This window comes from Dendrobium catenatum, unplaced genomic scaffold (assembly GCF_001605985.2).
Source record: "Dendrobium catenatum unplaced genomic scaffold, ASM160598v2 original_scaffold_144855, whole genome shotgun sequence".
NCBI lineage: Eukaryota > Viridiplantae > Streptophyta > Magnoliopsida > Asparagales > Orchidaceae > Dendrobium > Dendrobium catenatum.
The window spans coordinates 194,464-205,634 of NW_021463285.1; the positions used below are offsets into that span (position 1 = coordinate 194,464).

At 33.5% G+C, this 11,171-nt stretch overlaps 1 protein-coding gene across 2 annotated transcripts in view; it reads left to right on the forward strand.

The window, feature by feature from the left end:
• LOC110113243 (protein ABHD11) overlaps window positions 1-9,830 on the forward strand; it is a 32,275-nt gene extending 22,445 nt beyond the window's left edge. For both annotated transcript variants that reach the window (XM_020845727.2, XM_020845728.2), the window contains exons 7-13: window positions 1,664-1,721; window positions 1,840-1,892; window positions 2,022-2,123; window positions 6,968-7,033; window positions 7,941-8,062; window positions 8,163-8,334; window positions 9,584-9,830. In XM_020845727.2, coding sequence (XP_020701386.1) covers window positions 1,664-1,721; window positions 1,840-1,892; window positions 2,022-2,123; window positions 6,968-7,033; window positions 7,941-8,062; window positions 8,163-8,334; window positions 9,584-9,685 — 675 coding nt within the window. In that variant the 3' untranslated portion in view covers window positions 9,686-9,830. The remainder of the gene's footprint in view (window positions 1-1,663; window positions 1,722-1,839; window positions 1,893-2,021; window positions 2,124-6,967; window positions 7,034-7,940; window positions 8,063-8,162; window positions 8,335-9,583) is intronic.
• Window positions 9,831-11,171: the final 1,341 nt, after the last annotated feature.

Sequence of the window (11,171 nt, forward strand, 5' to 3'; positions counted from 1 at the left end):
TAAAAAAATGTTGAGGGGAAATTAATTATTTAAAAGTTTAGCGAGGAAATGATTAATTAAGTAGTAGGGAATAAGGACTGCATCTCCCCAAAAGTACGAAGGATTTTCATGTGAAACACTAGTGTCTTGGCAACATCGAGGAGCATTTGTTACATTCTATGGCTCCATTTTACTAAGAGGTATATGTACAATTGTACATGTAGTTTGACAAAGAATGCTATTTTTACCGTAAAAATTAAGAAATTGGCTTTGCAGATATTATGAAGCATTATCGGTGTGCATATTTTTAGCGAAGCAAAAAAAATGAATATTAATTTTTTGATAAAATTTGTAAGAACGTCAATCTAACCAATATTTTATCTAATAAACCATGGTGACTCGAGAATTATTATCAATAAAGTAAACAAAATTGCACAACCCCAAGCAAGTAAGAACATGACTGAGAGTGAACTAACTTGAAAGGAAAGAGATAATGACTAGTATTGGATGATGGGAACAACACATGATATTTACCTAATTTTCAAGCAGATCATTCAAATATTGAAGGATACTATTTTTATATTATTTTGTGGGAGAAAATTTTGATAATTTTATTCACTAAATAATGATGTCTAATTACGGACATATAAAATGAATATAATTGGAAGAAAATAATAGAGAATAAATATATTCAAGAAAGAACAAATGTATATTTTCTAAAAAATATATACTCCTATGGTTTTCTAACATTATTTCTTAATAATCATCATATGCTTACTATATTTCAGAGGCAATACTGTAATAATTAAATATACGTACAAATTATTATGGTTATTGAAATCAACTATTCAGATCGACATTATCATTAACATTATCCCTCTTAATAGGAATCGACTTTATTATCCCAATTAATAGGAATCGGCTTTATGAATCCTCCTTTATTAATAAATGTTATTTGCTACATGGTTATTATCTATTTTATGCTAATTATCTAGCAATGCTACCTTTATCAATTTTTGTTCCTAATCGCTTTGCATGCAACTTCCCCATGCTTTAATTGTGATGCAGAAAATGTTTTTATGGAATGTCCATGGTGGCTGAGAATCACAAAAATGCTTCATTATAGAAGAAAGACCTGTGTTCTTACATATAAACGCAATCATGAATTTTTATATTTTTGTTGACATGCGGTCATCACTCTTTAGGGTGATCCATGCGCAGAAAAGACAATTTCTCCTCTTACCTATGTCATTTAACAAAGTCCTAGTTACTCTTCTACTCCAACAGGACATCAATCAATCATTTTTACTGTGTGTTGCATCTATTTCAATGGTTCCCGTAAATTTGCTGACCAAGTTTTTTCTCCAATAAAAAGAAACCAATCAGGAAATGCTTAAAAAGGAACCACTATAATTTTCTAACGAGGATCAACTCTAACTAGAAGATTTACTTTTTGAGCTGGAATGCTTCTAAAGAGCCGCAATTGGTTTGTTTAATAGCTTCGGATCAATTTGAGCTTTTTTGCTTATCTTTCTTTGGCGTTCCGATTTCATTGTGGATCTTTGGAGCTTTTTCTTCCTACAAGTATATTTTTGATGATTCATGCTAAATGTTCTAGTCTCACTTCTGTCTTTTATTACTCTGCTAAAAGAGGCATGTATTTGAAAGTTATGTTGTATGACAGGTGAGACAACTCAGAATAACTCCTCGAGTCTTAGTTGGACACAGCTTCGGTGGAAAAGGTAATGATAACCTACATGTTTAGTATGCTAGTGGCTACAGCTAACCACTTTACAATTATTCTTTTGGACTTGTCAGGATAAAATAAACTATTAGCTGTTTTATCTTGTTTTTTTTCAGTTGCCTTAAGTATGGTAGAACAAGCTGCAAAGCCTCTTGCACGTCCTGTGAGGGTAATGCTGTACTCTCTATGATATCTGTTCCAGATTTAACGCCAAGTCTTACAAGTTATATCTGATATTTACTAATACAAGGTGTTGAGGGCAGATTAGTCTAATCATTGATTTTCTTCTTGTTTGAAGGTTTGGGTCCTTGATGCTACCCCTGGTAAGGTTCGTCCTGGTGGAGATGGTGAAGACCATCCTGGTGAATTGATTGCTTTCTTGCAACGACTGCCAAGGAAGGTAAATTGACTAACTTTTGATTAATCTTTTAGATTCTTCATGTTATAATAGCTTCAGTTTATAGTTATAATCTTTTTCAGTTGTCTTAATTAGTTTCAATTTTTTTTCTGGCAAGGTCTACCTATTATCTTCATTTAAATGAAATTTCTTGAATGTCCTTTTCCTAGTGTTCAACATTTTTTTTGGTTTGTGTGATCATCACTTATCACCAATAAAAAAACTTGCCCAGACTTTTGCTGTGGCTAGGCTAGCTATTTTTTCTTATTTTGAAGGCTTGAAATACTTTTTAAAATTTGAGAATTGTTGTTATGTATTTTAATTTGGAAGTTTTTCCATCGAGCAGGTCGATGTTGTCACAGTTTTTTTTTTTTTTTTTTAAAGTTGGAACAAAATACTAAATATATCTTGTTTTATGTGATTTCCTTACGATTTTGTTTTGAACAAGACATGCATCCGCCCTGGAGCTTAATAGAGGATGTTCTCACGTGCTCACATGCCACGTTGACCGGTCAGTTTACATGTGGTTGCACCAACATGGCCAAACCTCTTGGGTTCAGCATTTGTAGCCTTCTTTCAGTTTTTGGTCATATTTAATATGTTTGAATAACTTGCCTAACTTCTACTATTTGGCACATGAAAAGAATCTGTCATATCAAGGAGGATTGGAGTGGCTTGGCGATAGGTGCCTAGGTGGAGATGTGGGTTTGATACCCCCATTATGCATGGATGCCTACTATATTATATTTGAGGGTATTTTTTTTTTTTTCATTCTCCTTATAATATTTAGTTTTCATACATTGACTAGAAAGTTGTGTGAGTTCTTTTTCCTATTTCCTACGATTATTACATTTGCTGCGACCTCTGGCTTATTGATTGTGGGCTTTGTATTGTTTTTCAGTGATGTAACCTTTAGCTTATAAATAGAGGCCTTTGTATCATTTTTTGTTAAGAATATGACAAGCGATTCAAGTTGATTTCCTTACAAACTCTCTTTAGCTTTTTCAAGGCCCTCAATCAAGCTGAATCCCCTTAGTGGCAGCCGCCAACTTCTATAGCCAGAAAAGTATGATGCATTTATATTATGGCTTATTTTGTTTTGATGTAATTTGAACAATATTTAGTTGTGTTTTGTTTTTTTTATGCTATCAAATGATGGAGATCATCCAATGATCATGATAGGATGTGCTTGGGCATGGTAAGGCTTGTGTTTGCTAGCATTTTGGGTCCTTTTGTTCTTTGGGCTGCCTGCTATTTCACTGTTTGGGCCATGGCTGCTCTCAGGTTGGGCTTTGGCTGCTCTGGTTGTGATCTAAAACTTTGGGAACTTCTTAGTGCTAGCTCATTAATGCTTGAGCTGAAGTTTAGCTCATTATTTGGTAGAGTAATTGCACTTCCTAGCTCATAAATTTGAAAATGTATGTGGAGCGGAGCTTGTTTCTTCCCATCTTGTGTCTCTTTGGTTTCTTCTTTGTGAATTATGGCTGTGTGCTGGCTGCCTTTTCGGTTTTCTCCCTGGTTGCTTTCCCGTGATCTCTTCAGCCCGGTTTCTATGATGGCTCTTTGGGTCCCTCCCAGGCTGTGTTCCCGTGGCTTCTCCATTCCGTTTCCCGTGCAATTTTATTTAAGCTGTTTGTGGTGTCTTTTGCCCTTCCTCTTCCCCTTACCTGAATGGTTTGGTTGGAGGTAGAAATTGTCTGTTTGGCTCCCCTTTCTCTCCTATAAATATGAGATATTTTTGTCTTGAGGAGGTTGTTGATTAACTTGAAAGAAGTTGCTTAAAACCTGAGGGTTTCTTCTCTTGGAAAAGCTTGAGAGCTTGTTCCACCTCTTCCTCTCTATTTCATCTTGGCTTCTAACCTCTTATTCTCTATGCAAATTCCACTCTTGTATCCTTCTTCTTGAGCTTTTGGAAGTTGTTTGTTAGCTGATTTTGGAAGACATTTGCCGGAGGAATTTGGTTGGACGTTGGACCCTTCTGCGTTGGTGGACCCTCAGTTTGCAAGCTTAAGCTTTATCATATATTTCCTACTTCTCGTTGCATGTGAGGAAACCGCTTGCCGGTTATTCTGAGGATAGTAGTTTTATGTTTTAATTTTGTTTCGTTTGCTTTGATATTTGTTTGGATGTTTGCTTACTAGATTGAATGGAGTTTGGTTCTCATTTGTCCTAGTGTTCTCCTATTTGTCTTTTCTTTCTAATTTGCCTGCATCAAAGTATATCATAGACACGCAGAAAAACTAGGGAACCTGCTCGTCCAACAAAAGTAAGACAGTAACTTACAAGTTTCATAATTGTTCTTGTCCTGGATTTCCTTATCTACCCTTATCATTGCTTTTCTGCTGGTTGAACTCGTTTATTCTCAATCTGTTGAAGCTTCCTTTCTTGCATGCAACCTTCAACATCCAACCGATATGCATCAAACACCTCTCTCGGATCCTATGGTATATTGGACATCCTTTTATCCTCTTCTCAGTATTTTAGATCAAATTGGAGTGCAGGAAATCAATTCCTGTTTGTATGGCAATCCGGCCACAAAGGAGATAACAAAGACATGATGAAGGAGCTCAGTTGTAGTACATTAGACCCTCCACGAAATGTTGGAGGTGCCGCAATTGAGATCAATCTATTTTTCAATACAGGATACACATGTATGAAAGATAGATTTAAAAGAGTCCTCTTATTAGATCTTTCCACATTAACGGAACAATTTATATTTGAGAATCTTTTATACATAATTATAGATTTAGGGTCATGAATAAAGATTATGATTAGCCGAATATTAAATTGTTATTTTACATTGTGTCTTCTACCTCTTAGGCTTTTCCTTATCTTTCTTCTATTGTTTCCCACTTTCCCCACTTTCTCAACTTCTTCAGGACTTTTGGAAATTTATTAATATGACTCTATATCAATTAGTATCAAAGCCGAAGTTTGTTCTAGAAATCATCATCGACATAACAAGAGCGTCTTTTGGAGGTTAATTTTGAGGCCTCATGTTGTTTTTAATGGTCATTGATAACATAATTGTTGGTTGTGTGGGTGATGTCTGTATGGTGAGGCGATTGAACTTTTTTTTGGGTCTCCATGTGGCATGTCCTGATAAGTTGATAGGGTGTTACCCCTATTTATCTCAGTGTGGTATCTCTTTAGAGGTTTTGGCGGATTTGTTTCTTCAATATAGTGATGAAATTGGTGGCCTTAGATTCTAGTCTATAAATAGTGGTGGCTCTTGGTGATTCATCACCATAACACGACTTATGACTGGTGTATTTTCCTTGTTATGTAATTCGATTCACAATTCTGCGCATCGGGCGTGATTATGCTGAGTGACTTTTGTTGCTTCAATGAATCATTCCTTTGGGGCGTGCATTTCATTTCGTGAATGGTTGTCACCATTGGAACAAAGCTTTTGATGCTTGATTTAACGAGACTCATCTCAGTCATGCTTTTTATTACTCTGTAGGGGCTTATTCTTTGCTTCATTGGAAGAAAGAGGCTGTCAGCATGGGAAAATGCTTTCACAAATGAAGAACTCTCTCTCTCTCTCTCTCTCTCTCTCTATGTAATAGTCATTTCAAGAGTCTTGTTTACTATCCGAGACATTAAAAGAGAGTCTAAGGGTCTGCTTTCATTGATCCCTACTCCCTACTTGATTGATCGATGAGTCATTTTATCGATTTCTCTATTCTTGTACATTTTCCTATTTTCTTGCAATGTGTCTATCTCCAAGGCCTGTTAATTCGGGTTTAACATTTTAGTTGTTTTTATTTGAAACAATGCGGTAGCATTTTTCTTAAAATTTTCTCAGTAATTGTCACGACCCGACCCGAGACGAGACGGATCCCGCCCGCGAATGCGGTAGCATTTTTCTTAAAATTTTCTCAGTAATCCACTTTCTTATTTGGGTCATCAACAAAAACTCTGTTTTACTCACATGTGATGTGACAATCTTGCTATTACGTTGCATCATCAATGGCCATGGATAGTTTAGCAGCATATTGACTTCAAATGCATGATTTGTTACATTTATGAGTCCTCTGTTCCCACATATCCAAGTGCTTTTGCTACCCGTATCTTTGATTTAAAGCTATTATTTCCAACTTGAAAGCTCAAGTTTGCTGACTTTGGTCATTATGGTAGACCTACACTATGTATAGTATGATCCCTAATCAACGCTTCAACAAAACTTTTCTATTTATTTTCTCTGTAAAATCTTACCCATCCTGTCTGATTTGCTCCGCTACTGTTTCAATTCTTCTCGGTTCTATCCTACAGCCGTTCTCTAGCTGTTTCTGCTGTGATTTGGTGACCACTTTTCACCATTTCTGAAACATATTTTCTTAAAAATATTGTTTATCTGGTGGATAATTCATAGCTTTTTGTACCACCAAATAATCCACTTTTATGTGGGTTGCATTTTCGTATTGTGCAGTTTCTTTTTGTGGTCTTTCATTGAAGTTTTATTCTTTTTTTTTTTAAGAGAATGAATATCTGAAAAGTCATGGCAAAAGTAGTCATTTTCCGCAGTGAAGTAGCTCTAATTATTTTTAGATTATGTGCAACATGTTATTGAACTTCCTAATAATTTAAGAGGTCTTCAATCTTCTTTGGAAATCAACTTCATCTATTTAGGTCATTTTATGCCATTCATTGTCTCCTTGTTTCTTTATTTTACTCTGACATACGAACTTAATGCTCTGCTCTATATTTTATTTCGAAATTTTGTTTATTTATTAGGAGTCATATATCATTTTTGTCTGCAGAAAGAAATTGTTTAGTGCATTATCAGCTAATTTTAATAGCTGTCTTAGAGTTATGTCTTAATATCAATGGTGTCTTTACAGGTTTCTTCAAAGCAGGAAGTTGTGTCAGCTATTGTTCAAGAGGGATTCTCTAAAGATGTTGCACAGGTAATCAAAAGCATGCTTAGTAACTTAAAATAATGGCACATTTATGCTATTTATATTGTCATCAATGGAACACTATTAATCTGTATCATACTTGCAGCTGAATTTAGACGCTATCTGTTTCTCTATATCTAGGAAGTTACCATTTCTGTTTTAATTTTTTGGAGCGTCATTTTCTTTAGTATCAAGTAAACTGTGACATAAATTATGTTGTTCTTTCAATTTGTGACGTCAATTATATTATTCACATTATGTTAGACTCCCTTGCTAATGTTGTATTTATTTTTGAATTGTAGTAATCCTTCATTCTAGTGCCATTTTAGTAATCACTCACAATCATCTTTCAGTGCCACAATCAACCTTATATGAAGTAGTTAGGATCGTTATCTTAAATCCTTGATCATTATCCATTACTATTTAAGCCTGTATTTGGTGTCAAGTGATGGAGGTGGGAGGATGAAAGAAAGGAAGGTAAAGGGTAAATTCAATGTTCGGAACTTACATAAAAAAGAACACTCAAATAGGCCTCAAGTGTCATTTTAAGCATCTGATTATCATGTCAATTGTTTGAATGCAAATCAGGAATTTCTATTTACAGAAGTTGGATTACTAAATGATGCAAAACAAATCGGGATTAGAATTTTCCAATGCAACTAATATGATGCATAATATATTTTCACACATAGAAAAATTGAAGATTCACATGTTACAATTTACGAATTAAGCTAACTATTCACTTTTTGTATAACAATGAGATTAATTTAAGACTGATTGACAATACAATGATAAAAAATATTTGAGAAAAAAAAGTAAATAAACTCATTAAACAAATCTTGCTCATTTCGACAAGTTAAATTGTGACGTGCCATAAATCTTTCCGTGTTTGTGCTTTTTTTTTTTTTTTTTGTAGTGGGTGGTGACAAACCTCCGGCCTATTGAAAATTCAAATTCAAGACCTGTTGCCTTCTCATGGGTCTTCGATCTCAATGGTATTGCTGACATGTACAAATCTTATGAGACAACAAATATTTGGTATTTCCTTAACCCGTCTGATTCACATTGCATTGCAGCATGAAATTTTCCTGCTCAATCGAAGAATATTTCCGAAAACAATTTCTTGGTATGCTTGCAGGGGAATTGTTGAAAATGTTCCTCGTGGCGTCCACATGAACTTCTTAAAAGCTGAGCGAAGCTTACATAGATGGGCGCTTGAAGATCTACAAAGGATTCATGCGGCCGAGGAGTTGGCTTCAGAGGAGGGAGCTGGAGTCCAGATGCATGTTCTTGAAGATGCTGGGCACTGGGTAAGTTCTCTATTGGAGTAGAGTTCTTTTTTAGTGCCATTATCACTTCAGTTATACAATGCCTCCGATACTTACTAAAACAAACTGCTATTTTTTTGTGGTTTGTTGAGCCTGTCTGCATTCTCCGATTCTAGAGTTCTTTGTCCTTGAATTTTTTGTTTTTATATAAGGACAACAGCAACAATAAAAACAACTTCAAACATTTATCCCACTACATGGGATAGGCTAACATAAATTATTTTTTCTTCATTTTGCTCTATTAAGAGTCCTCTCATTTAAATTTAATAAAAAAGATAATTTCTAATACTTTCTAACCAAGCCTTTTTAGGCCCACCTCAATCTTTCTTAACATAGGTTGGATCTGATACATCTATTCTTTCAATCTGGTCATCGGAAGGACGACATTTTACATGACCAAACCATTTAAGCCGACTCTCTCTAATTTTATATGCCACTAGAGCTACTTCAATCTTTTCACATATATAATACTTTTGCATGTTGTCTTTAAGTGTAAAGTCACTCATCCACATAAGCATCCTCATCTCTGCAACAATTAAGTTAATTTAATGCTACTCTTTTAATGGTCAATATTCTATGCCATAAAGTATTGCAGGTTTCACTACCATCTTATAATTATTTTTTTAAAATTGAGGGGTACTTTCCTATCACACAACATACCCGATGCATTACTCCACTTTAACTATCCAATATGAATTATTCTAATAATATCCCCATCTGCTTCACCGTCGCTTTCAATCCTAGATTCTAGATATCCAAAATGTGTATTCTTTTTAATAACTTGATCGCTCAATGACACAATTTCACCACAAGATATATTACTACTAAAATAACATTATTTTCTTTTTTTAAGAAAAAAAACAAAACTTGTCTTATAGCTCTTTTTAGTGTGTTGATAAAAATAAAAAAAAATCAGAAAATGATAATTCAGTTTTTACTCATTTTGAGTTTTAAGTTAAAGGGGGAGATTGAAGGAGGTTTCTATATTTGAAATCAATGTTGTTGTCTAACTCCATCCAAAAAATGTTAGATTTTTCAAAACATAAATTCTTATTCTGATGTCAGCAAAAGCTCATTATTCATGTTTGATTGTGCTTGGCTTGATAATTAGAAGGAAATCACCTTATTTTTTAAATTTTATTTACTTAATGAGTCAAATATGAACATAATTTTACTTGATCCTATTTGGCTCAATAAATTTCATGGAGCATGTCGTTATTTTGGCTTTCAGGTGCATGCAGACAATCCTGATGGTCTTTTCAAAATCCTATCCAAATCCTTCAAGTGTACAGTAGCAGCGAAGAAAGTACTAAATGGTTTAAGATCCCAGTAGAAGAGAAGACTCTCTACGGTTACAAGATCAATATCCTAATCCAGCTTTAGCCATTGCTGGAGTCAATTCTTTCATTCATTTCATGTGTATGACCTTTGCTATCATGTATTGCTTTTAACGGCTAGTTGTAAGATTTGGAGTCTCTTATTTATGATTAATTTTATTATTCTTAAAAGAACACATTAAAAAAAATGTAATTTCTATGAGAAATAATCTTTATAAGAAATCATGAGAGAAGAAGTATTGAGAATTCTAATATGGAGAATTGATATGATTGAGGATATTTTGTTTGGTTGGCGGGGGTGAATACTCAAATTCGATCCGTCAAAATTTTCAAATTTATTTTCAACTAGTGTGTTATAAATCTGGTCATGTTTGAGCTATTGAATAGTTTCAAAGCAGCTCTCTCTCTATCTCTCTAAATGTTGTTAAGGTTGAAAATAAATAGAAAAAGAAATTATTAAGGTTTTGTTTGGAGCGATTTTTTTTATTGCTTCCAGGTATTTTATGTCCGCATTAAATCAATATATTATGTGCTCAATATTTCACATGTTTAATATCAATAAAATGAATCAATGGTTTCAAACATCATCGATGTTTATATTGGTAATATTAATAGTCTAGTGGCATGAATAGTAAAATGATGCAATAACATTAAATTTATGTTGTGACAATAAATTTGTACATTAATATAAACACTACATTAATAATATTTATTTCAATAATCACACTAAATAAGTAAGAAATTATAGCCTAATTGATATTTTTTCAGTATCATATTAGTATCAGTAAATAAATTTGTTACTCTTTGTTCATCGGCATAATAATTATCTTCGTATAACTTTCAATTAGTAAATCAGTAGAGGTTAACACCAAATCACATTATTTAAAAGAAAATAAATCGGCACATTATCATGTACAAGTCAATCAGTATTCAACCAACGTTAGTGAATAATTAGTCTTGACTTGTCCCCCCCCCACCCAAACACATTATTATGACAGTACTAAAACAACAATAACGACTAGCTATTATATAATTACATATTCACATTCATTTTTAATGTTAGAATAAACAATATGCTAACAATAAAATTATAAGTTATTCAATCAGTAGAAACAATACAAAATATAGTAACATATAACATTTAATTATTGTTACAGTCAAAATGCTCTGGATAATCGGTATGATAAAATGCAAAAAGTTATGCAGTAAAAAATTCAATAAATTTGAAGAAAATACAATAAAATCAGTTCATAGGAGAATCAAACAGCAAAAATAAAAATATTTGAAAACAAAGATATGATTAGAATCACCTACAGCTACAGTGATTTGAGAAATATTTATAAAAGCGACAAAGCTATCCTGTCGCTAAAAGTCGACTTTCTCCCTTTCTCTCCACCACGCTTCAATTCAAACAGAAAACATATTTTTTTCATTTTCAATTATTTTCAGAAATTCAGATAATTACACTTATGATGTGTATGT